This window comes from Pelecanus crispus, chromosome 5, assembly GCF_030463565.1.
Source record: "Pelecanus crispus isolate bPelCri1 chromosome 5, bPelCri1.pri, whole genome shotgun sequence".
Lineage (NCBI taxonomy): Eukaryota > Metazoa > Chordata > Aves > Pelecaniformes > Pelecanidae > Pelecanus > Pelecanus crispus.
The window spans coordinates 16,176,013-16,203,553 of NC_134647.1; the positions used below are offsets into that span (position 1 = coordinate 16,176,013).

Consider the following 27,541-nt stretch of genomic DNA (forward strand, 5'->3'; position numbering starts at 1 on the left):
GTCAGCACTTTGGCAAGTGAGGGACTCTCTGTTAGACCCTCAGGATGTGAATAGTGGATTTGGTTTGGGGATTTTATTTTATTTGCATTTAATATGTACTCTTGGCCAGCTATCAGAAGGGGAATTTGGAGAGCTTCTGGACTCCTTACAGTGCTTTCTACATCAGGCTGATGCCTGTAAGGAAGAAGCTTTCTTAATTCTGTTTATTATAGGATGGTTTCTAATTAAAGCACTGTCTCACCAGGTGCTGAGTACCTTAAGCAGCTTCTTAACTCCAGGAAGGGTAATGCTGTGTGTATTTAGCACTTAGTGATGTTCTGCCCGCTAAAGATGTCTGGTCAGGAGAGAAATGTACAAGGGAAAAGCATATTTCAGTGAGTGGTACAAGTGATTGACTGGTAAAACTCTTAATTCATAGCCAGTTTTGGATCAGAGCCCCTAGAACTGTGACTCTATTTTCTTGGCAGAAGAAATGTCCAAATTTCATTAAAATCTCCAGGAACACAAGGCTCCATCACTTGCAATGGTTACTTCGAAAGAAAAAGCACCCTCACTCCAAATGTCCCCCCCGTCTTTCTTCTTCCCCCGGCTTTCTATGCTGAGCATGACGTCATATGGCATGGAATATCCCTTTGGTCCATTGGGGTCAGCTGTCCCAGCTGTGTCCCTTCCCAAATTCTTGTGCACCCCCAGCCTACTCACTGGGTGGGGTGAGAAACAGAAAAGGCCTTGGCTCTAAGCACTGCTCAACAATAATGAAAACATCCCTGTATTATCAACACTGTTTCCAGCACAAATCCAAAATGTAGCTCCATACTAGCTACTATGAAGAAAACTAACTCTACCCCAGCTAAAACCAGCACAGTGATGAACTATCTTACAGCTTTCTTCAGAATAACAGTCAGACAAGGCTACTTCAGGCTGGCCATTTAAGCCTTTCTGAAATTTGTTTCATTACAGAAACCGCTTTTAGGGAATGAGGGGAAAGGAGGGATGTGAGTCCATGTGTGCACAGGAATGGGAACTATTGCTGCTGGTGCAGAGCAATTACTGCCTTCTGCAGGAGAGGCTGGGACTGCATTTCAGAAGTGGCAAGAAGTTCTCTCCCTGCACTTGGTCTGAAAACCTCTTTGAGTTCTTTCCAGATGAAAGGCACTGGGAACTTTGCAGTTGTATTTACAACCTTGACACAGCAGATATGCCATACTGAGTTCAACTGTACTGCTTTGCTGCCTGAAAAGCGAGGGGCTTGGAAAAAAATTTGCAGTGGCTAACAAATGGGTTATTCACAAATTCCCCTCAGTATCTTCCAATCTGTGTAAGTCCAGTGTTTGCTGTATAATGATGTACAGATATGCCAAGAGTAGCTAAATGTGCTCTTAAAATTAAGAGGTAAGAAAAAGATAGATTTGACATCACAGCAGCCAAAGGTCACGTCCAAATATATTTCTGTGTTTTCTACTACTGGTAGCACTCAAAACCTTACTTAAAGTTTAGGGGTAATTCTGTTTCCTTGCATTTCCTTTACTGTGTCTTCCAAATAACTCCATCTCACAGAAGAAAAGAAGAAATCTTGATCTACCTGTTAAATCAATCTGTGTTTTTTATTGTATTTACTGACAATTAGTTGAATAATCATAAACTGTTACAAAGAATAACCTTTTCAGTGTAATCAGGTAACTGTTTAAGTAGGTGGAAAAAAATTCAGTCCTCCTGCAATGCGATTTAAGGTTACTGTTGTTCAAGATCCAGGATCGTACATGTGACTTCTTGATACCTTGTAACTGCCTCTCTGGAGAGGTTTTGTCTTTGTCCCATATGAAGTTATGATATCTTGCCTGAAAACATGTGCCAAATACAAGGAATTGCACTGACCTGTGGGGAGTTTTTCCTCCTGTTCCTGCTCTTGGTGAGATGCTGTGCTTGTTTTATCAATCACTTGGCATTTTCATGGGCACTAATCCTCCAAAAGAAGAATATTGATAAGAAGAGGGGAAGAGTTGGTTGTATAAAAAAAGGTCTAAATTGTCACCCAGGATGAAGACCATATTTAGCCTTGAGCTTTTCTGTTAAGGAACAATGGCTTGTTTGTGCAGTAGACACTGGTAGGGGCTTTTGGTTACCTGTGAACAATATCCTTTAGGGAAGCTGAAGACTGGCAAAAATACCTGTCTTCTGTATTGACAAGGCTTGAGTACATACCTAGGTAGAGTAAATCGTGTACACGTGTGTGTATGTATGTCTTTGAAATATCATTACGTGACATGCAAATATGTATCACTCCATAACTAGATGGTGGCACGTTTGAAAGTTCATATCCATTTACTTAAGTACTTACATACTTTAATCCATGGTAAGGCCAATACCCATATCTTATATAGAAGTTGTATAGAAGTTATATATACTTACATACAAGTTATATATGGTATATATTGAGTTCAAGGAAGTAAATACATGCCTAATTTTGATCATGGACTCAGGTTCAAATGCAGTAAACTCTTTCACATGCTAATCAGCAGTGAACTAACAGTTCATGTCATGGCAATGATTAAAGCAGTCCTCATGTACAAAATGTGTCTGTCTGTCTGTTTCCTCCTTGTTTATGTGATACAATCTCTCTCTCTCTTTTTAAGCTATCTATGAACAATCTTGTGAGGCTTACCGACACCAAGGGAAGACATCAGGTTTCTTCTACATCGATTCTGATGGAAGTGGACCACTTGGACCGCTCCGTGTTTTTTGCAATATAACAGGTAATGATGTAACCTTGTCTTTAGTGCTTTATATTGCCTTTAACGTTATTGGCATGTCTTTCATTGCACTACTAAAGAGACCTCACAATCATGGGTGTCTCAGTAGACTGGAGAAAAGAAGAGAACTGGTAGTAAGTGAGGTAAAACTCTGAGGTGTTTCCTTAAATAGGATCCATGTAAAAATTATTTTTAAACATTCGGTTTGAAGGACTTACTTTGTACTGTTGCTAAGTGGTATTTACAATGGTATTTGCACCTTGTAAAGGGCACTGCTGATGTATTTTTTCATAATATCGTAACTCTTAATGAGTTGTTTGTATTTTTTACTAAACATGTAGAAACCTAGAATTCAAACTTTCTTTTGTAACGGTGAATGGTTTCTCTGCTTCATTAGAACACTAGATATAGGAATGATTGCTAAACTCCTTGCACTGAGCTAGCTGTAAACTCTTCCAGTCTGACTTGAGCAGGAATAATGCCCCTTATTCAAGTGTGCTCCTTTGATGCCCCAGAGAATAGAAACCCTGATCCTCCTGGGTATCTGTGTGGAGGAGAAGGCATGATGCTCTTAGGAGAAGTGACACCAAAGAGACAGGTAGCGGAGCAAGAGCCTGGCAAGGTGACCTGTTGGTTTAGTCTTCTCAACCTTACAGTTCTGTAGTTTTAAAATAAAAGGTGTTTCAAATGAATGTACCTGTCTGGCAAATTCTCCCCTTAATTGTGTCCTATTTTCTATATATGACTGTCATGCAAGGGTATGAGAAAAGCTTACATGGCACATATTGGGATTGGGGTAGATGGTACAGCGTCCTTTCTGCTTTTTCGTAGAATCATAGAATCGTTCAGGTTGGAAAAGACCTTTAAGATCATTCAGTCCAACCATTAACCTACACTACCAAGTCCACACTAAACCAATTAAGGGTAGACTAGACTAAACCATGTCTCAAAGTGCCACGTCTACACATTTTTTGAACAATTCCAGGGATGGTGACTCCACCACCTCTCTGGGCAGACTGTTCCAATGCTTGACTACCCTTTCCGTGAAGAAATTTTTCCTAATATCCAATCTAAACCTCCCCTGGCGCAGCTTGAGCCCATTTCCTCTTGTCCTATCACTAACTAGTTGGGAGAAGAGACCAACACCCACCTCACTACAACCTCCTTTCAGGTAGTTGTAGAGAGCGATAAGGTTTCCTCTCAACCTCCTTTTCTCCAGACTAAACAACCCCAGTTCCCTCAGCCACTCCTCATAAGGCCTGTGCTCCAGACCCTTCACCAGCTTCGTTGCCCTTCTCTGGACACACTCCAGCACCTCAATGTCTTTCTTGTAGTGAGGGGCCCAAAACTGGACACAGTATTCCATGTGCGGCCTCACCAGTGCTGAGTACAGGGGGACAATCACCTCCCTGCTCCTGCTGGCCACACTATTCCTGATACAAGCCAGGATGTTGTTGGCCTTCTTGGCCACCTGGGCACATTGCTGTTCACGTTCAGGGTGCACTCAATCCCCTCAGTAATTTTGCAGATGACACCAAGTTGGGTGGGAGTGTCGATCTGCTGGAGGGTAGGATGGCCCTGCAGAGGGACCTGGACAGGCTGGACCAATGGGCCGAGGCCAACTGTGTGAGGTTTAACAAGGCCAAGTGCTGGGTCCTGCACTTGAGTCGCAACAACCCCATGCAATGCTACAGGCTTGGGGAAGAGTGGCTGGAAAGCTGCCTGGCTGAAAAGGACCTGGGGGTGTTGGTTGACAGCCAGCTGAACATGAGCCAGCAGTGTGCCCAAATGGCAAAGAAGGCCAACAGCCTTCTATTTTTGAAATGGAGAAGAAATTTCCTAGACTGTCTCCTGTTTGGCTTTTTTTTGCTTCCTGTGGCCAGGTGTGGATGAAAGAATATTTTATTATCCCTTCTAAATTGCTAATTCTGGTTGAGCTACTTTGCCACATATCACCTCCATACTCAGTCCGGAAAAATAAAGACTCAGGATATTCATATTTTATCCTTAATCTCCTTGTACTTAAAGTGTCTCAAATTAAATTTTCATTTTGATTTAATTGGGCAATCATTATGTTAATTAAATGCATACCAGTTAATTATTAAGTATGTTTTTTATTCAAGTGTAAGAAATATTTAATAAGATGTGTCTCCTTCACTGCTGTTGAATCTTGTAAGAATTGAAACAGAGTTTCACCTTTCTGTCTGAATATCCTTCCTTGATCTCCAGTATAGGAAATGTGTTCATTTTTATTATTTATCATATAAATATGTGTGATGAAAACATTGTCAGTGCTTTTTATCTCTGCTGAAGAACTAAGATTTTTGACAAACTCCTTGCAGAAAACATCTGCTTTCCTCAAATAAATTTTATCTGGCAGAAATCCAGAAGGCATATACCTGATTTTCTCTCTATCTGTAATGAACTTGCTGACATTCTTATTTTATTTTGGTTACAAGAAAAGCGGAGGTGGGGAAAACTGACAGAACCTCCTAGCCTGGAAAACTTTTTCATAATTCTTCTTTTCCCCTAGTTGTCTCATTTGAGGTAAGGGAAGGTCATTTGTCACAGGCATCTCTAGTATTCTTATTGCATAAAAGAGGACTGAGGCACAGAAAGAAATTACTATTTTACAATTGTCCAGAGAATTTGAGGTACATTTGAGTTATGCTTCTGTATCATCTAAATATGGATTGGGTACCTTAATCACAAGAGCTTCTTTTCTCTCTGGTAACATACCTTATTGTTATGCTGATAAAAATTGTTTACAGTAATAGATTAAGTGATATGTATGGAAAAAAATGACTTATGTACACAGGGATGGATTCTGAATTTGTTACTCTTTTCAGGTAATGCTTCTGCATCATTTTCTGAAAGTATCAATATTCAGGGAAAGACACAAAATGAAATTCTGTGTTGTTATATTAGGAACATAAAAGGAACAGAGACAAAAAAAGTCAACATTATTGTTCAGTGACATAAATCCATACACACCTCCTGTGAATGGAAAGTGTAGATGGTCAAAAGTGTGGAAGGCTTCTATGTATGGGGAGACTAAACGAATTAAAAGAAGGTGGAGGGAACTGTCACAGGAAAGCATGGAGATCATATGTGGCATAGAGAAAGCAAAGAGGGATTAATTCTTTTTCATCATACAGCAGCTAAGGGTAGTACAATTATTAGATAGCAGGATTTGGGGTTTTGTTTGTTTGTTTGTTTTCTTTTTCCTGATGCAATGAATAATTCAACTTGAAACTTATTACCACGGGACATCAAGGAGGCCAATGTATCAACAGAGGGGAAAAAAACCAAGCTGGAAAAAGCCCTGATCTTGTCTGATAGATTCAGAAGATGCAATTAAATGTGGATGTTTAGTTGCAGCTTCCAGCTCAGGCAGCTGTGAGTCAAAGATCACTGGAAAATGGGAACGAGTTTCAGGAAAACCTTTTGCCTTCCCTTGCTTCCGTGGGCATCTGTTTGCCCCCAAATACAGAGGCGGGCTCCTGGGCTAAATGAAGCTTTGCTTTTACTCAGGCTGGCAGTTCCTCTTTTTGTACATAGTTCAAGAAGAGATAACTTTTTATGCCCAAAATGTGTTCAGGCTGAAGATTTTGGAGGTGGAATGGAAAATCCAGGGAAATTACTCATTTAGTGTTTTTAAAAGTAGAGGTGCAGTGAGCTAATGACTTATGGGAATTACAGTGCCTTGAATCTGTGAAGGATGAATTCAGCGAAGGAATCGGATCATCAGAATGAGCAGCATCACTGCATTTAGAGAACAGTGGTGTTCCTTAACGTTCACTTCCATTTGTTTAAAATTATCTCTAAGTTTTACTTGTTTAATTGAACATATAGGGATCTTGTTTGTAGCCAGTTATTAACTAGGGCAGATTAACAACTGCTTTCTCACATACTGGTGTCTGTTCATAGGCATGCAATATGTGATGTGGATATAGGAAGTATCAATATTACAAGTTAATTTATTGTGTTTATGGTCCGAGTGATTTCTCTACAGCCTGTCAACTTTAACAGCCCACTGCTGAATAAAAATTCTGAAGAAATCAGAAAATTGCAATGGTGTGTGTTGAGAGGGAATTGGACAATTATACAAAGACAAAGAGAGACAGACAAATAAGGGAAAGGAAATTTTGTCGGGAGAAAAAGAAGAGGAAGAAAGTATTAAAAAACATAAAGCAAATTTTCAGCATGGCAAGAAATTTAACAGTAGAATGTCACAGGATATCTGCTGGTACCACAGTGGATAAATGTATTTATTCATTGTCTGGAGAAGTGGTTGAAAAAGCAAGGTGACAAAAATTGTAGATGACATGTTATTATTTATGTTGGTCAAGAAGAGGGATGAGTATGTGAAGCACTTTAGAAGGATCTTATCTTGAAAGCTGTTTATTTCTAGTAAAAGTAAAATATGTTTTGAAATAAGAGGTTGTCAGGAACAGTAATGTACCTAATTAAAGGCATGGAAAGATGTCTGTACAAAGAGAGGTTAAAAGTAAATAATCCAGGGCTATTTAGACTGGGAGGACCCAAAGTGAATAGGCCTTATCGAGAGAAGGGATGTTCATTTGCATTTTCTTACAATAAGGATAAAGACAGTTCAATTACAGTGAAAGACAATAAACTCAAAACTAGATTAAAAAAAAAAAAGACAGCACCTTATTAACATAATGTTTTCCTCACCTTATACACCCGCTACACACACAAAGCAAAGTCACTTTACAGGAAAATTCATCAATTATAATAAACAGTGAGGAATCCACACCAAATATGTCTGTTGGAGGGAAGAGAATGACACATATGCACCCAAATCATCATCATATCTAGATGGATGCTATGAGAGGCACCATGTGGGTCTGTGCAGGGATTATTAATTTGGGATGATTGTGTTCAGCAGCATGGGAACATAGCTAGTCTGTTTCCAGGGCCATCTGCATGGGAATGTGAACTAGCTCTGCTTGCTTTACCTGGGTTCTCCCACCATCCATTGTGCTCTACACCCACAGTTTTTTGCATAAAGTACACAGAGGATATATCCTGTCATGCTTTGGGCTAACGAACAACCACCATGGCTGGGAAAGAAATTTTCCCTGTAGGCTGATTATTTGATAATTATCTCAGTTGAATTAATCTTCACTTTCCACTGAAGTGACTGATAACAATCAATACAGACAATGTCTAATGGATCCTCTGAACCTCTGGTCTGGCAGTCTTTCTATCATTGTGAGGCTTATTCTTTTTCTCTTGTTGCTTAAAAATCTATTGTTCTGTCTTGAGTACTACTTAAATGCTAATAATCATATTCTCCATTGCAAAGTTTATAGACATGCAATCTACATCCATGTACTTGCTTTGCTGCCCTGTATGGAAATGACCTTTCTTTGTCTCCTCCGGAGTAAATTTTTACCCTTGAAATCTGAAAGATTTTTTTATAATACACCTGAGTCATTCTGTCACCCTACTTCTTTACTGATGCTATTTTACTGTATTCAGACCCTGGGCTATCAAATCAATAATGCTTAGAAATTGCCATGACAAGATCAATGGTTAATTTTGTCTTGGCCAGATATTTGCCCAGTCCTCAATAACTTAGGTTTGTTTTTTTTTTTTTTCTTTTTACCTGCTCCAGGGGTACAGGCTGGGGAAAGATGAGTCCTTATCCCAGCTCTTGCTGCTAGTCCAAAGTCTGTTTTTGAAACTGCGATAATGAAAAAAATCATTAATGAAGAAAAATAAATCTCTCCTTGTTGTGTATCATCTCTGTTTTGCAGTCTCCTCTCAAAATGCAAATACTGCCTATTTTTTGGATGCAAGAAAAGTAAAGCTTTATTTTCTCTATCTTAGAAAACTGTATGGAAACTGTGTTTAAATCTCAGACAAAGTAAAGGATTCTAAAAAGATGTGAAGGAGATTGCCAAAGTTAAACTTGGCAATTTTTCATAAATTGCCTCTAACCTTCTTTTTTCACTCAGCTAACGATACAGATTTTATTCTTCCATATAGTACATGTTCCATAGCATGTAAGGAGGGTTGAATTCAGAAGGATACAAGTTGTGTTTATAGTTGACGTGTCTAAATACTTTAAGTGTCTGAATAGTCCCACTTACAGTATAATATTTGGTCAGCTATTTGAGGAAAATACTGTAGCAGTTCAGCTTTACTCACTTTGCTGTGAACAAGGAGCAGACTGGAGTAACAGAGACAGACTGCTACAGAACAGACCTGGCTAGACCTCAGTCCTTGAGGTAGGAAACCCCATTGATGTTCCCAACATAATTGTGGAACTGGTGGTATTACTGTCCACAGCATCCACCTTTCCCTTTGTTTCCACACAAGAATCTCAGTTCATCTGCTTATGTAATTTATTAATCCATTTTCCATAAGAAATTATCATTTTGTTTGTTTTTAATTTTTTATTGTTTGTACTTTGTATAGCAATTACACTGATACAGAAGTCACCATGTAATTCAACCCTTGTTACATTTCCTGTGAACTTTGCAGACTCTCACATGGAGAGGAGGGCTGCCACCAGTTAGGCTGAGGCAGTAACAGAGAGGAGGAGGAGGTCATGCCCTTAATTCTGGTTTTATTACCTGCAACTATATAATTGTGGGACAAGAATTTAAATGGTGAAACTCCCTGAGATTCTCAGAATGAGCTAGATAAGATTTTACAGCTTTGAACTTCTTAAGGAAGTTTTTGGAGTGCCTTTTTTGTTTGTTTGTTGTTTGTCTGTCTTTTTTTTTAAAAAAAAAAAAAGGGGGGGACCTTGCAGCTTACTGTCTGTAATTGTGATTGACTGTATCACCGGAGAAAACAACAAATGGGAATCCTTTACAAATTATTTACTACTGTTTAGATTAAAGACAGCCCTTAAAGATTTACAGTTTATCCCCTCAAACACTACAGGTCTTTTTGGCACACTGTAGTTCTGATAATTTATACATTTCTGGTTTGAATTTTCATTAAATACTCCAGAACTTTATAAAATGAAAACCCTTTAGTGCTTACATTATGTCAAAGGCATTGTTCTGTCAACAGCTTCCTTGAAGTTTTCAGGGAAATTATTGCATTTCTGATGAGCATCACAGCAGAAGTCCTGCAGGCCTTCTTCACTGTCACATTTGCAGAAGGCCCCCAAGGAAGTTTTAGTACAGAAGAATGTAACAGTAGATATTTTCCTCTAGCCTTTACCTTTTAACCAAGGGTTACTGCAACTTAATCACTCTCCTGCCACACTTGCAGTGCTCAGAAGTTAGAGGTAAGCTGTGGCTCTCTAAAAGTCACTCCAACTGTCTGTTACAAGGGGTGGATCCAAGAATTAGAACAGGCTGCCCAGAGAGGTGGTGGAGTCACCATGCCTGGAAGTGTTCAAAAAACGGGTAGATGTGGCACCTGGGGACATGGTTTAGTCTAGTCTACCCTTGATTGGCTTAGAGTAGACTTGGTAGTGTAGGTTAATGGTTGGACTGGATGATCTTAAAGGTCTTTTCCAACCTAAACAATTCTATGATTCTATGATTTGCCCCAAACATGGGTGTCTAGTGCCATGTTGGAAACCTGCAGACATCCTGCCCAGCCTCCTGGTGCTGCATCAGAAGAACGGCAGGTCTCCCATGGGCTCCACTTCTTGTCTGAAAGGCTCATGCAGGTGTCTGAGCCATCACAAGGCATATGAAACAGCAGAAAAGTGATTATGTTGAGTCTCTCAAAACTCACCTTAGATGTAGGAGGCTGAGTCAGAGAGGACTGCACTGTTGTCACAACTGCAGCAAGTATGAGCACAGTAGAGAAGTGTCCATTTTGCACTAAGTAGTTGTTCAGTGACTGCCTCTTCAATTTTTGGAGGGGAATATTTCTCTCTGCTTGTTGTAGATACCCTGTATTAGAGGAAATATGGAAATGGAGGATCATCAAGAAGTATGCTGGCAGGATAATGGTTTGCCACCTCTGGGCTTCAGCACAACACGGGGGATGAGGGTGCAAGGGGTCGCAGAACAGGGGTCTCATTCTCATCCATCAGAGCCACCTGGTATGGTCAGTCTGCTGACTGTGGGGTCAGAGTGGGCAAACTTCATGCCTGGGGTGTAAGAGATTTGGGAACCCAGTTTCTCCCACTCTGCCAGGGCTGGGGCAGCATGTCTGTGGAGCCGGGGGTGTGGTGCCTTCCTGGTGATGGCTACTGACTGCCAGGAAGGATTTACAGACTGGGAATGGTTCCAGACACCAGCATGCCTGAGGAATGTACATCGGCAGGTGCAGTCTGCCAGTACCATCTGAGAGTGGGATGCATGCAGAACTGGGGGGGGCGGGACACCCCCCCCCCCCCCCCCCAAATTGTTTCCATGGAAATGCATTGCAGTGCTTCTGCACTGGCTGGAAGTGGCTGAATGAGAAACTAGGAGGTGGCTGCTGAGCACAAAACAAGCTGCAAAAGCATATATTGCTGGGTCAGCCAGCAGAAAAGAAAAACAGTAGATCAAAAAAAAAAAAAGGTGGGTTTCATAGAAGACTCAGAAAACACCTCCTTGGAGCCAGTGAATTAAAGCTGCTTGCAATAAGAAATTGTCTTTTCATATTCTTTGAGGGGTGTATGTTAGAGCAGCTGGGTTAAACTGCCACTGCAGCTTAAAACAGTACAGTGTTCAAGGAGAAGAGTCTGTCTTTTGTGTGGTTACTCCTGTAGTTATAGGTACAGCTCTCAGGAGACTATTTGGCATTCAATGTAGAGCACTATGAAACAAATGCATCATATGAGCTCTCAGAGCAATTTTTCTCTCTCTCATGTAGCATTTACCGTATGTTTGGCTTGTTGGCAATTTAATCAGTCTGAATAATCTTGTTTTGTGACAAACCTCCTAAATCACAGAGGAGTGATGCAGTTTGTATGGGTGAAATGTGCTCCACAGAGATATTTCAAGTTGAAGAATAAAAATGAGAATTAGACAATACAGAACTCATTGAAAGCCAGTTTTCCAGCTGCTCTAATTTCCCGCAATTTAATTTGTGTGCCGTCAAAAGCAACTTGGAGGCTTCCAGCAAGATGATAGAACTATGGGCGAGGTTAAACAGAGGGTCTAAAATGTGCTGAATGCATTGCAGTCCCATGCTGTAAAAACATCTTCTAGGACCAAATACAGGCAGCATAATATCCTAGCAAATTGGACCATTAAATAAAACTGCGAAGTCATAAAGCTGTAGCATTACCCGAAATTAAAGCATTGTCACCTTTGAATTATGGAACAATTTAACAAGCATTTAGGAAACCTGCTTTTCAAGGCTGCATTTAACTATTCCAGGTTTTACAGTAGAAGACATGGCTGCACTCTCCTACTGGGTTTGAAATGACTTTCAGCTTATGTGTGGTTTGAAATTTTACCAAGCTGAGAAGTAATAAAATAATAAAGTGGAATATTAGAAAGTAAAAATAAACAGTGACCTTTGCCTGGAGAACAGCTTTTTTCATTCTCATTGCAAATTCACAAGTGCAGGGAGAGCTCATTAAATTGAGTAAACAGGAAAAAAACATATAGTATGGACAGATGTAACAAGATAATGATAACTTCTTGGTTGAAATAAAGGAAAAGAGAGCCTTATCTGCCTAGTTTAATAGTTTCCAGATATGGAAATGGCTAGAAGGAGCTAGTGGCACTCAACTTGGTTTGCACCTATGATTACAGTGTCACTGCCTAAAAGTATAATGAAAACAAAACAAAAAATAATAAAGATTTTTTTTAAAAAAAAAATCCTTATATTGTGAAATAGGAACAGTATTTGAAGCCCCATTTTCAAAAGTCATAGGCATAATCCGTGCAAAGGCATGCCTCTGCAAAGGCATATGCAATTCATGGAGCTAAGTTGCAGATAGCTGTTGCACTGCTTTCTAGCTTTAGTCATCTATGAGCATATTCAGATTGCAGCTATGTTTCTTGCATAGGTTCTGAAGCATGCCTGAAATGTAAGCTCACAGATTGTTGTCAGTAGGCTTCAGACTACACACTGATCAAGCTGTAAGGGTACAACTCCTTGACCTCATTCTGAGGCAGGCAGCTGTATTCTGGGAGCAGCCCTAGCTAAACCTGTGCGGGTGAATTTGAGAAAATAGTATGATATTTTTTCTAAATGCTGCCAGGTTTGAGGTGAAGAAAATGGTGCTTGAATGAAGTCCAAGAGTTGGCCTGAATGGTGAGGGTCTTCAGAAGAAAGGTTGGAATTATTTATGTGTGGTTTTCTGATCTATGGAAGCACATGCACATGGTCTTGCTATTGTCTTGGAATGGTTCAAGAATTTACTGCGCTCCAGCTCTTAGTTACTTCTCCATTAGTCAGCTGAGATGCAGGAGGGAGCAGTGTCAGCTCTCCCACTCTGTCCAAAGCAAACTAAAGTTAAAATAATTTTCAGGCTCATTTGCTGCATGTAAACCAAGGGGTGTCGTTTTAAAAGAAAGAACTTTCTCTGGTTTTTTTTTTTTTTTTGCTGTGATGTGAATGTAATCCCTTATTCTTCTAGCAGGTTGTGTGTGACTTTGTGCATGTTACCTAGCCCCTCTATGCCTCATGCCCCTCTTTCTAAAATGGAAGTATTTATTCTTTCCCTGGAAAGTGGGAAGAAACATGGCTGAGATGGTTGAATACATCTCTCTTCCTTTTCCTCCTCTACCATTGTTGTCACCAGCTCTTTTGTCTTGCATCTGTCGTGTGTTGGGCTGCCCTTCTAATCTGAAGACTTCCTTTCAGACTCCAAGTTTTCAAAGCTTCTTTTTTTTTTTTTTTTTTTTTTTTTGTTAAAAATAAAAGAGGTAGCAGACGATGTGTTTCTCTGTGCTCTTTCTACACCAGCTGTATGTAGGGAAAAGAAAAAACTTTTGAATGGTGGTAGCTTTTGCCAAACCAGAGGTATGCTTGCTCGTGGCTGTGACTTTCCTTTCACTAGATCAGTGAGCCAAATATATATATTTTTTTAGAAGCTGTACTGGTGGTTACCTTTACTTCAAAGATGGAGCATAGAGGGAATCTTTGAAGTGACCAGCAAAGCACAGATCTGATCTGTAAAAGTAATAAGTGTAACAGATCAGGTATGTGTAGATTAGTAAATGTCTGAAATGTAAATCCGGAATTCTTCCCCTTCTGCTATTACTTTTTTTAGCTCTCTGTTCTGATGTACTTGCTAAATCACAATTACTTTGAGCACAGAAGGAAACTTGATTTGTTTTTCCTTTCCCTTTGCAAACTAGAGAACAAAAAAATCTGCAGTTAGCTTCTCATTTCTGAAAGAACCTGTGGAGAAAAGCAGTTCTTGAATGTCAAAGTTCAGATCTCAGAGGGACAGCTGAGTGCAGCTGTAATGATAACAAGACCATTGAAAATTAATGAACAATCACAGAGGAAAATAGGAGAACGACCTGTTGCATTGTCTGTCTGACACACTTGTTAATGAGTGCTTGTCCCTAACAGTATGTTTACTGATGTCTTGTCCAGCCTCATTTCAAACATGTCAATTAATTACATTTCCAACACTTCTTGGAAAGACTGTTTTATGCTATGCTTCTTTTAGCATATTTTTCCTAGTAATCCTTCGTTGCTTCTAAATTACTAGATCTTGATGGTTTTGGCTTTTCAAGTACACACACAGCACCTTTCCTGGTGCACAAGTACACAGCCTGGAAAGCACAGTGGCATTAACCACTCTGAAAGTCTAGCATTAGGCTGTTGTACTTCCTGAGCAGCACTGTAACCATTGTAACTATTGTGAACATCAATTTTATTGCAATTTCTCCAAATTATGTTAATAACTCTCAGTGGGGAGAAGCTTATGACTGCCTATCTGGAATCTCAGCAACCAGTTCATTCCATCATCTCTTGGTTTTACATCTTGCTTACAGTATCAGAAACTTGAGGTTTGTCTTTTTAGCAGAATTTTCAGTGAAGGCAGGGGTTAAACCTACTAAATTCAGTGAGAGAAAAGTTAGTTCACCCTCAACTGCTTCTGAAAATTCCACTCTGTTCATGTCAATCCTTGAGAGAACAAAAGAAAAAACAGAGACTCTGGCTGATAAGAATCAGTACTTTCAGAGCTACAAGATGTGTGTTATGAAGTCATTGAATTATATTGTGTTGGAAGCAATATATTGTGCAGGACTGTGCAGGGTATTGTGTTACAGTGTTGACTGTGATTACAGCCACTGGGGCAGGTTTTACAAGCAATACATTTGTAATATTTCTTGTGATTTTAATCTAACTTTCATGTATCACACATGGCAGCAGTGTTTCATTGAGCTCCAACTCAACAAGCAGCATCCTGAACTCAACAAGAACCACAGAATTATAGATCTATAAGCAAACTCTTTCTGTCTACCATCACAGAAATTATGAGAGTGTTGTGAGTAAATGTATGGTTTGCTATGTGTAAACTGCCCTTACAATTAATGCCATATATTACTGGGAGAGTAATATGTGTGTAACCTGCAGCCATGTCTTAGAACAGAACTCTTTAAATCTCCAGATGGTGGTTGTTGCTTGCCTGTCATCTGAATGCCTCCATAATGACAATCCATTAAATCATCTGAGTGTCTTTGCACAGATAGTCCATTTAGGATTTTTTACACCTATTAGAGTTCTGTTGGAGTAATCTGTGGGATATTTGTACTTCAACGGCAATGCATTGAAGTGGCCGCAAAGCTACTGGGCTCATCATGCCCGTGTATCAGGGAGTAACTGGAAAGCTCATGCTCTGCAAGAGCTCAGACAAGGTAGCCTGGTAAAACCAACAGAATACTTAAATGCACAGGTTTTAAGATTGGTTTAGAAAAGAATCTGGTTCAGCATTATCCAGGTGTCCTGGTTTCGGACAACAAGTATGAATAACAAAATAGAAATCTCTTGTCTAAATCTTTCCTCTTCCACCGTAACTGTCCATAGGTTTCTGCAAGTGAGATTGAAATCTTCCTCTCATTGAATGATTAGAATTTACTTCCTTAAATTTTTGCCCTACCAGTATCTCATATCCTCTCTGGGAAAGCAGGGTCTTTGATAAAGAGGAAATTTACTGGATGTGACTCTTAATTACATCGTGGAACATGTGCAGGGCTCAGTCCTGTGAATCCTCATTAAAGAGTTTGCCTTTTACTCTGGGTCAGCTCAGCAGATTGGCTGTTCAGGCTGTCCTTGTTACCTTGCCCATTGCTATTGTACCAGAACCAGCCAGGAAACAGCCTCCCTGCTAAGCTAATTGCTTCTAATTGAGACGCTTTCCTTATCACACCAACCTCAGTGCTGGTCATGAGCTGGATTGTTATGGTGCAGGTTATGCATAAACCTAGATTCTGCTTCCTGTCACCTACGAAATCCCTTGCTCTGCCAGTAAATGCAACGAAGGAGATGAGAATGGGCTCCCCAGCATGGAAAAGCATCAACATTTACAGTTAACTACAGATGCCGAGTTATATATTGTTTTGTACATCCAAGCAAGGCATCACTCAGCTTATATGTAGAAAAATCTGAGAACTGAGTAAAATGAATTACCTGACTTCCAGCGGGGCAGTAAGAACATACTCTCAGTTTTAGTCTTCTGGCAAGAGTTTGTGGTTCCTATTTGTGGTGAGTTTGTGCAAGCTCATCAGTCGCAGTTCTCCACTACCATTTGTTGTAACAGCGTGGGCTGTGCTCTCAGGTAGAGATGTTTGCAAAAGATGAGCGTTACCACCCTGAGCTATATTATTATGTCTTTTCTCTCAGGGGCAAAGCCAGCTGAAAGGTGTCTAATTTTCTTCAGATGCCTGGCAATAGAAGATGCTGAACATCCCCTGTGGTTCTCAGGAAGCTTGTAGTTTCTTGTTCAGCAGGTTCTGTAGTGTTTGCTCAAGCTGGTGCAGGGAGAAACAACTGTGGGCTACACTGACCTGTAACAGATCTTCATCACAGAGTGACCATTTTGGAGACCAGGGTCCTGCTGATCCTCTCTCCAACACAGTAAAGCATTAGATTTCAACCGTGGTTTTGTTCCCTGCTTTTTGCAATTTTTTGCTGCTAACTTCCCATTCAATCCTTTTTCATTTAACAGAAGATAAGATCTGGACTGCAGTGCAGCACAACAACACGGGACTAACCAGAGTCCAAGGAGCTGATCCGGAGAAGCCATACACCATGTCCTTTAACTACAACAGCAGTGCAGAGCAGCTTGAAGCCATGATAAACAGTGCAGAGTACTGTGAACAGGAGGCAGCCTACCACTGCAAAAAGTCACGTCTCCTGAACACCCCGAGTAAGTGCTGTGATCCCAAATCTTTCCTTGTTAACTCTTATTGATTATCCAGCAGATACAGGCTGCACTGTGACTGAGGAGAAAAAAAAAACAGAATGAATAGTAGCAGTACAGAATAGAGTGAAAAGCCTTTTACCTTCTTGGATACTACTGTGCAGTGCCTGTCCTCTGATGCAAGAGGGTCAGAGCTCTGCAGGGGAGTTTCCACTGTGTAAGTTCATGCGTACAAAGGATCTGAAAGATTCTACAGTGGAAAGTACCACTTCGAAACCACAAAAGCTGTTTCTAGCTGATGGTAAAGGGATGTGTTTATTCATTTACAGTTTTTAACTGTATATTAATGATAATAGCATCCAGATTGCTCCAGACTCTTATGATATTTCTAGAGAGGAGGAGTGTACCCTCCTCTCAGTCCCACAGCCCTGAATATGATGTTTAAGGTGCTTGATAGCACAGCTTCTGGGGCAAAACTAATTTTCCCTTCCTGATATAGAAGGAAGAAGTTTTTTGCCCTCACTTAATGTAGCAGTAACAAGAAAGCAGTGAGTCTGATCAGTTTGTGTCTCTGCGGTAACAAATCTCCGGTGGCTACTCAGGATGGCTGCCTTCCACTTAACCCTCTCTTGGGGTCAGCTTTTAACATTTGCTTAGCCAGAGAGATGAATGCCAGTAAAGGCAGGCTTCTGAATGTCTTCAAAGTCTCATCTGGTCACTTGTAATGTCTGTATGGTCCTGGTGATTCTTTGATTATTAGCAACTCTTAAATTTGTTAATAGGTTAGAAGAAATCCCATGGAAAGCCTCAAGGGGAGCTTGCAATGGGAGTTCCTATTGTGTTAAAAATACATTGCCTAATGAGATGTATCAAAAACCGGCCTGGTTCCAGCAAAGTTACTATAACGCCGAATGTTTATAGATGCGGTAATCAGATGCCTTACAGCCAGTTTATTTTTAAAACCTGTAAATTATGTCTTTTGTTATCATTAGAATTTACTAGCCAAGAACTGCTTGTATTGCTAATAATTTTTTAAAGAATGAAATCTTAATATCAGCATCCAGGGTAGAGCACAAGGGGAAAACAAAATGCAGGTGTAACTACTCATAAAGAGGGGGAAGTAATGTCTTACAAATACTTTCAGTGTTGCTGGCTTCTGTATCACACAGCACACTTGACATGTTATAAAGAGGTTATCACAATTATTTCCAAAATCATTTTTTAAGGGTGAAGGCCACAATACTAGAGCAGGTCTGCATGTGTTTATTTTTACATATTTCTGTGAGGTGCTTGGTCATGTGCATGCAGAAAGGTACACTATGAGTGCATTTTGAGATATCTCTTGTATGTGGTGCCTCTATAAAGCTAGGGACACTTCTTAAGGGGTCAAACCCATTTGTCCTTTAAAAAAAAAAAAAAGGAAGTAGTGATAATTTTGTGTAAAATGACAGTATATAAACTATTCTGCTTCAGGGCTAAATCTATCTACCAACTGGCAGACCAGCTAAGATGATTCCTGACAGGCAGCTCCTTCCCCACTTGTCCAGGACCAAAGTTGTGACTGAGTCCTCAAGGGAGAGGATGTGAGGATGGTGCCCAGCAGCCTGGCTTGTGCTCTTGCAGATGCTGCAGAGCCACTGTGGTCCCGACAGCTGACCACACAAGAATTGTGTGACTCATAACTCTTTAGTACAGCTCCAGCTGATAAATTAGAAAAAATTACAATCCAGTGCTATGCATGTGGCAGACATCATAATTTTTTTCCTCTCTCTTTTTTCCTCCTTTTGTATGCTTTTTAATTACACTTTCAAATTTTCATCCTGAACTTTCTCAATAGCCTAAGGCTGTAAGTTTGGCGAGATGTGGAACATGCTCAGAAATAATCCTTTGAGTTCTTGAAATGACAAGATATGGGTAACAATTTGCTATCTGAGTATTAAGTGTTTTTAAATAGTAGAAAGACATTTTTTTCCTCCAAAGCCTTAAATAGCCCTATTATTTGATATTAATTTTGAGGTGAACTGCTGCTGTATTATAGAAGAGGCTAGAGACCTAGTGGTGCTGAACACTATAGTTGTCTTGAAGAGCCCTAAGATTTAAAGAATTTCTGTTCCTAAACTCGAAGATGAGCTACAGTGTGAATAACCCTAGGGTGTTTTGCTAAACTCACTGCAGAAGGTTCTCATCTGTGTTGTTCATGCCCAGAAGTAACTGGAGGGAGTTGATTTGGGGCCAGAGCAACAGAACAAAAATCAAAACTCTTGGGTTTTGTTTCTTGATTCGGCCTAGGCTTTTGGATGCCTGAAGGACTATGTTCTCTCTGTGTTGCAAGGGTATCATAATGTGTAATTATGTTTAATGAACCATACTTCAGATCTTCCTTAAGAAGTCAGTATACATCAGTATACAAATGCACATGTATTGATGACAATACTGCATTTGTAGGCCAGCAGGAAACATTACATGACCTAATCCAGCCTGCTGAATATCACTACTCATTAGTACCTCTGGAATGAGCCCAACAGTGAATGTTTGAAGGAAGGGCATCTCCCAGAGGTATATCTATCTTGACAGAGCTATAAAATTTCCCCTTCCTGCAAGGAATCAAATCCATTGTTGAGCTTCCTCTAGTTTTGGCGTTTGTTCTTTATTTTATTCTGAGAAGATGGAACGCATTATTAGGATATCTCACCTGGTAGCACCAAAATCCCAGATCCTTTTCTTCAGGATCTAAACACTATCATGCTTCACAGAGAAGCAATAAAAATGTTTCTTTTTCCTTTTGCATTTGTAGCATTACTCCCCAGCAAAGATAAATGTTGTTATACAGCAACTTTGGCTTTCACAGCTTTGACATGGGGAAAAAAGAGAAAAAAAATCATGTGCCCAGGCAAAGGGGAAAGCATGGCACTCTGGGCTGCCCCAGAGAGAAACCAAGGGAGGCTTCTGGCTTGCATAAAATTGTTCCAGTTTATATCAAGGAATTTGATTTTCTTCTGTTCCTACTACCTCTTGCCCTGAAGACATAGGCACATCCCCAGTGGGTGTAATTCAGCGTAGTCTCCCCATTGAGTTACTTGGATTTACATCTACAATGTGTCAGACATGCAATCTGGCAGTTGGCAAAGGAGTTTACTCATCTCCACCTCCTGCTGTCTGGAACAGCCTTATCAGTTCTCACTGTCATACTACGGCTTCGCTGCAAGCATGTCTTTGAAAACTAAAATTAAATTGCCCTGAACTGCATTTTTGTACATCTCTGCCATCAGATTTTTCAGGAGGTTTATGAACATCAGAATAGATGTCTGTTCTTCAGAAGAATAGCTAGCTTTCTTATGATGCTGGCAAATGAAACTTATAATTTATGACCAGTAATTGCAAGTCTCTTGTGACTTCTCCATGCCTGTTGGAGAGCCACCCACATAACCGGAGTGAATCTGACAGTTGGCATTAATTAAGAAAGTCATCCACACTCTTAGCAAAAGATTGCAGACTTTACCACTGCCTCATCCTTAGAAGCACAGACCGAGCCAAGCTAGCAGGAGAGGAGGGTGGTGGGCAGGAAGATTGGGCTACCTCTAAATGTGCTGTCTGTATTCTGGGAATCTGTAAAGAAATTTAAGCCCCTGGGGCTCTGATTTCCTTTCTTTGTGGGGCATCTCGGGTAATACCTAGGAGAAGGGTATGCATACAAGGATAGGTGTATGTGTGTGCACATGCACGTTTAATTAAAGTGTTAACATACGATGTGTTTGAAGGTATGAAAACACTTTATTAACTGAACAAACCCTCAGCTCTGACTGAATTAGCTCAGATTTCTAGAAGCAGTGGGTGTATTCAAAGGCTTAACATTTGGGAAGCTGCCTCACGTCCACCATATCAAGGACTTAACACAGTGATGGCTGTATCAGTGGCAGGATAGCTTGCTTTATAATACTTGGCTGACAGTCTGTCAAGTTCATAGCACATTTGTGTAGGCAGGACTGAGAAAAGATCAGTCCTAGAGCAAAATCAAAGAAATAGGAATGCCTTTAGGTGGTGTTTTCTTCCTGCCGCCTTCCTTATTTTTCTCTTTCCAGTAGAATTCCCACACCGTGTCACCTCAAGCTTTCCTTTCAAACATCCATCCTAAACTACACACCTCTTCCCTGAACATTCTGCCTGTCCCTCTTAAGATCTGTCAAGTCCCAGTATTATATGACTTGCACCCAGCTGTCCATCTCCTCTTCTCCCCTCTGTCTCCCAGCTAGACCTGTATCTTGGTGCTGAGCTGCAGGTCATGCAGACATGCCGTCTCCAGGTCTGCGATGCCTTATGCCAGACAGCTGTTTGCCCTCACCTGTGAACCACTGCATTTGCATTTTGTACCTCTATTATTGGGGGAAAAGACATAGTGCTACCTCACAGCAGGGAACATGTCTTAATTTCTGAGTTTAGACTTCAGTTTAGACTTAATTCTGCTGCTGATACAGTTCAGGTGGAGAGATGCAGCTTAGAGTGAGTACATAAGTCTGGATGTCTTCAGCACATCCCCCAATATGTTCTCATCACCCACAGTTGCTCTGTTAAAGGCATTAGACTTTATGCCATTGCCAGTCCCTTTTAGTATCCACTATGGATCTGGTGTTCATAAATTTGTCTAATCACCTTTTGAATTTTATTATATTGTCTGCCTCTGCAGCCTCCTAGGAAAGCAAGTTCCAGGAGTTCTCTACTTGCTGTGTACAGGACTACTTTTTTTAATGTGTTTTAAACTAATATTTTACTCAGCGCACTGAGTTCTGGTATTACAAGGTGTAGTGAATCACACCAAGTTCTGTACTCATCCAGTGCTTTTAGAGCCCTTTTAGTTACCTGCCCTTCTTAGACCTTCACTAGCTCTAGTATTTTTTTCACCAGAAGTGACCCACAGCATTTGAGGCGTGGTTTGTACCCAGGTTTCATATAATGGGGATGCCACTTTTTAGAGCTGTATAAAGCTTTATGGAGAAAGGAGTGTGAAACCTGTGTTCTGATAAAGTTTTTTATACAGATGTACCATAAGGTGATATAAAATGATCCATAACAAGCAGTCATTTGCCATTGGGGTTTTGCTCACTATGATTTTGTGCCTTTCAAATATAATTTCCATTTTATCATTCCAGATACTTTAAATTGTTATTGCATTACCAGGAGACTATTTGTCATTGCACAAAATAACATAGAACAGGACAGTCTGCCCTCAAAAAGTGGTTCATATTGAAGGGTGTGGTGGGTAAGTGACACACGTAGATTGTATGTTGTAATTATTCTTGGGTAATTAGGGTCCCCTTCTTGAGAATGATTGACTTGCCATCTGTGTTTCCACCACCATACCTTGTCTCTCCCCTCCAAATTGGCAGTGCTGACAGCTTCTCACAAGCACAATTTTAGATAACTTGTGCTATATTTAGAGACTTTTGAACAGAGTTCACCATAGTAATACAACAAGCCCCCCTTATTTGTTGGTGAGAGATTTAGAGGCCATTTTTGAAGATGCTGTATTGTTTGTAATATGCAGCTGATTAAAATGCAGGTGGTCTAAGCAAAATAAAAATACCTGCTGTGTGGGGGAGGTTAACTTGGCATCTAGCATGCATGCACCTGTGAGTAATGGAAATAGCATTATCCCAGTTTCTGACCCTTTACTTCCCTTGCCTTATATGATTCCTCCTGACTTACAGTGACATAAAGTGTGCTATAGCTACCAAGGAAGGAATAGCAGCTGCTTGCATTACTTCTCCTCTAGTGCCATGATGCTCCTCTGAGATCGCAATGCAGTGAAGAGGCCAAGTGATCAGAAAGACATGGGAAGAAATCCTTGCTCCGTCATACACTGTGTGGCTTCTAACCCAGTGGGAGGAAACCCACTGCAGGAGAGGACAGGCTTAATGCTGCCTGGCATAATTCTGAGTGACACCAGAAGGGCACGAGTCTCTTGGGACTACTCCAGTGAACACTGGAGAACCATTATCTGTGTTTGCTTAGACACAATATGTCAGGTGAATTTAAAAACACTTCTCAATGTGGGGTCTTGATAGAGTGGTGAGGAAGGAGCTTTTTGCTTCTGTGGAATATATCCTTCATACTTCTGCTATCACTGGATGTTTCTGTTGTTTTTTTTCTTGTGGTTTTCTTTTCCTCCCTTGAATGATTTTTTTTTTTTTTTTTTTTTTTTTTTTTAAGTCTAAGGAACAATTCTGGAATTACACTTCTGGGTTTTTGGGGGTTTTTTTTGAGAGACCTTTTACAGTTTACCTAGAAAACAAATTTGTCAGTCCAAAGTGAATAGATCTACTGTGTTTTACTGACATGGAAAGTATCTCTTCCAATATACAGCTCGTACCAGGCCTATTAATGAGGACACATAAAACAGATAAATCTGGAAGTCATTGTGTGAACTGTTATAGGTGGTGCTGTAAGAAAGTCAGTGCTGTGAACTGATGCTGTAAGAAGTTTGCTTAACCCCTATAATCCACTAGGTTGGGACTTTTGTTCCCAAAGAACCTCTGGTTTGGAGTGAAGTTGATGATAGTTGATGTTGCTCAACCTGTGAAACCTATGGGATGGTTTAAGTGCTTATAGCTCAGTAATGAAGAAACCTTGAGTTCAGGGAATTCTGCAGTCCAAATAAGGGTGTGGAAATGGCTAGTTTTGAGACATACATGTGCCAGAACCAAATATGTCCTAATAATACCTCTGACTTGAGAGACCCAGTCATATAAGCTATTCATATACACAATTCGAAGAAGGAAAGAATTACTCAGTTTTTTAGGCTATCCCAGCCAACATTCCCTTAATGATGAGCAGTGATGGTCTTTTTTTAATTTGCAGGACTCAGCATATTGTTAACAATAAATAAAGAATGGCAATTAGAAACAAGCAGCTAATCCTTGGCTTGTTGTATTAATGGGTCATTAGCTATGACAGCAACCTGTCCACCATTCAAGAAAGCAAGCAGTACTGCTGCCTGAGCAGAAAAGTGTGCCTTCTCCCTCATTAGAGCCACAGCAGGGAGTGTGTTCTCATCACAATTCCATTTGTCTGCTTCATTTGGCTGTCCTACTTTGAGCATCTTGGGCTCCATTAGACTCAAACTGTCTTACTGACATTAAACTAATTTCTCCATCAAATTTGGACCAGTGCAGAGAATGATGTTTTCTGACTCTGGAGAATAGAAGATGTAAATCGTAGCAGTGGAAGAGTTCTCAGCTGATCTTTTCTACCAAGTTGCCACATGAGTGAGGCAGTAGTAATTTACATTTCTATTCACATTATCCTTGAGGACAGCAAAGCATTTGGGGCTGTAATCTCTCAGTTTTCTGTGTTTTTTGGGTTTGACTCCTTTTTTAGACCTGGGGAAAAAAGGTATCTGCAAAGCAAGCTACTTGCTGAAAATCAGATAGGATAGAGCAAGTCAATGGGACAGAACCCATATGCTTTGATTTTGCTTTAATTGGCCTGACCTATCCAGGAAGACAGAGGTGTTAAGAGGCTAAACATGAAATGAAAAATGGCATAATTTAATTACCTAGTGTAAATAGGAGAAAATAAAATGTAAACCTATGGAAAAAAGAGTCAATTTTTTACTCTGTATAAATTGGGTTAGACTCAGATTCATTGCTTGAAAATCTTAAATTCAGGAATTTTACCCCCTCTACAGTGTGAAGATAGCCTATGGGAAATGTATTTTTTATTTTTGAAAGTGTGAAGGCAGAGGCAGGGGAAAAGAAACAATGAGGATGAGCTGAAGGCTGTATGTTCAGATTACTTTGTGCTTGCTGTTCAAACAGCAACAGAACAAGACCCTTCCCTAAGAGTATTTAGTTCAATGTTTTGCTTATGTGAACCACCTGATGTTAAGGGGAGAATAAAAGTAGCTCTTTTAAGTGTCAGTCTCTCTTGTAAAACAAACAAACAAACAAACAAAAAAACCAAAACCCCAAACCCCAAAATATAGAGGGTAAGCAAGCATGCTTGGAGAAAATGTCTCCAGACATTTTGGGAAAAAAAGTTGTGTACTTCTTGCCTTCCCAAGAAGCATCTAAAACCAATTGAGAATTATTTGCCTCCTCCCATCCCAGATTGATTTGGGGAGGATCAGATCTGACTGAGGCTTGACAAGTAGCTAGAAAGATGTGGTGACCTGAAAGAAAACAATCCTTTTAAAACTTTCTTTAGAGAAGTTTTTCATATCTGCTGGGCCAGAAAGATTGAGAACAAAAATGAAAAAGCTTTTGAGCCTGAATTTGTTCCAAGCCCCTTTGATAAGAGGAAGGCTCAGGCTTTAATGGGGACTGGTTTAGCCAAGGGGTGTGTTCCTGCCTGAGCTGTCCAGGACTCAAAATAACATCAAGAGCCTTCTTCCTTTGCTCTCAAGAGCAGAATTCAAAAGTACCAGAAGAATTTTTTTTTTTTAACATTAGCATTTAGAAAGGTTAAACAATTAATCTGTGCAGTCCTCCTTTAAAGGTAGTTTTCTTACCTCGTTTAGCAGAGAAGAAGATTGAGGCATCAAGCTGCTACTGATGACAATTTTCCCCTGAAACTTGTATGGGTCATTAGATCTATTTGAAAGTACCACCCTAAAACCAATAGCCAAGTTTGTCCAGCCACAAAAAAAGAACTGTAAAAAGAGGTTTTTCCTCCAGATGAACACCTGAGAAGCCTTGCACCCTAAGTGTAATGTTTATATAGGTACCTCTTGTGCCTTGCCCTTGTGCTGGTAGTGGAAGGGTGATTCCAATATATTAACATCAATAGCACATGAAAAGTGCCCCCGGTAGCTTAGTCTGCAATCAGTACCCATTTTCTATTCTTCTTTTTGTTCAGGCTGTCTCATTCAATGCGATCAAAATGATAGTAGTGGCACTTGTTGGTAGGAAAGAAAAAATGGTAATGATTCCTGGCTCTTCTTTTTCTCAATTTTATATTACTGAACCTAATTCAGGTCTAACAGGTTTGTTTTACTAATGAAACCAAGCCTATGATGGGAGGTTTTAAAAAATGAGTAGATAGGAAATTATGTGTTTGCATATTTATGTAGTTATGTGCAGATAGGTTAGGAGGAAACGAAGAGTGAAAGTTGACTGTAATTAACTTCTTGGGATAGATGGATCATTGTCAGGCCTGGTGCAAGACCTGTTAGTGTTTGTTACTCTTTTCCACTTTGAGCTAAAGGCTTTCTGTACATTAACATTTGTTTACCTCCCATTGTCACTGTTATTTCAAGCTGCCAGATTTTATCCAGATGAAACTATTGTGATGTATGGCAGAAGTTTAAGGGCTGTTCCTCAGAGATCTTCATGACTGAACACTAACATTACAGCAGAGGGTGGTATTCTAGGACAAGTTGTCTTCTCCTGAAGTAGACTGTTTCAGCTCCCTTTGGCTTTTTCTCTGGCTGTGAAACAGTTTGGTCTGTTTGTTTTGCCATTTTATCATCTATCTGAACTGGGTGGGTCCTCCTGGCAATGAGCATTTTTCAAGTTCTGTTTTAGGGTCCTGTTTTCCAGAGCATCCAGGTTCAAAGCAGTGCCAGCTTTCTAGGTCACTTCCTTCTCAGTGCACATTTATGTTCTGGATTCAGACAAAGAGATTCAGTGTTGCATTTTGTTTACTGCCTCTGTGAGACAGGTTAGGGCCACCAGTCAATCTACAGAACATTAGAAGTACCTATTTAATAGAGGCAGAATTTTATTGAGTGAATAATTACATCCTATTACTGCTGAAGTAATCACCTTAGATACAACCAATGCCTCCAGAGGGAGGTATGTTCTTTCCAAAATGCCACCCTGGACAATTCATTTTACTTCCATACAAAGCTCCAGAATCTGTCTGACCATATTGTACTACAGGTTGTCATGTTTTCAGAGGATGAAATTTATGTTCCATGAAATATGCCATTGCCAAAATTAATAGGTAAATGAACAAAGTGAAACAGACCATTAGAACCACTGTAATATTGTAGTTGCTGGGTTGTGGCACAAAAGCAGAAACTAATGGGTAAACATAATCGTGTTATAGTGACAGGAGCTATCAATGTATGGTACACAACTGTGGTTACACAATGGAAAGCAGTCGACCGTTATGAAATATGATTTAGCAGGCAGGCCAGTTGCAGGTAATCTTGCTTAGAACAATACTTTCCTTGGCTAGTTTCTTTTAGCTGATGGAAAATGATAAATGGCAGCTATTGCTTTCCTATCCTACTGGAATTTCATTTCAATTTCACTTTGATAGTTTTCATAATCCCTTTTTTATATTATTCTGGACAACAATACTGAGATTTTTGTGTTTGCAGAAATGTTCTTGAGGCATGAACAGATTGTTCTTGAATATTCATGCAAACAGAAATTCAGCCAAAGGTCTTCAGAGTAAATGTTCACTCTAACACCTTGAAGTCTTTTTGATGCCCTTCTCTTTATTTCTGCTCTAAAACAGTGCTTCATGATTTTAAGCGAATGCTCAAACAATATCTAATCAAGATAAACAATTCATAGGC

General features: G+C 40.0%; 1 protein-coding gene across 1 annotated transcript in view; it reads left to right on the forward strand.

The window, feature by feature from the left end:
- The window catches only part of CNTNAP5 (contactin associated protein family member 5), a 227,120-nt gene that overhangs the window by 128,410 nt on the left and 71,169 nt on the right, over positions 1 to 27,541 (forward strand). Inside the window, exons 12-13 of the mRNA XM_075710407.1 lie at positions 2,634 to 2,753; positions 16,825 to 17,025. Of these exons, the coding sequence (XP_075566522.1) occupies positions 2,634 to 2,753; positions 16,825 to 17,025 (321 nt within the window). The remainder of the gene's footprint in view (positions 1 to 2,633; positions 2,754 to 16,824; positions 17,026 to 27,541) is intronic.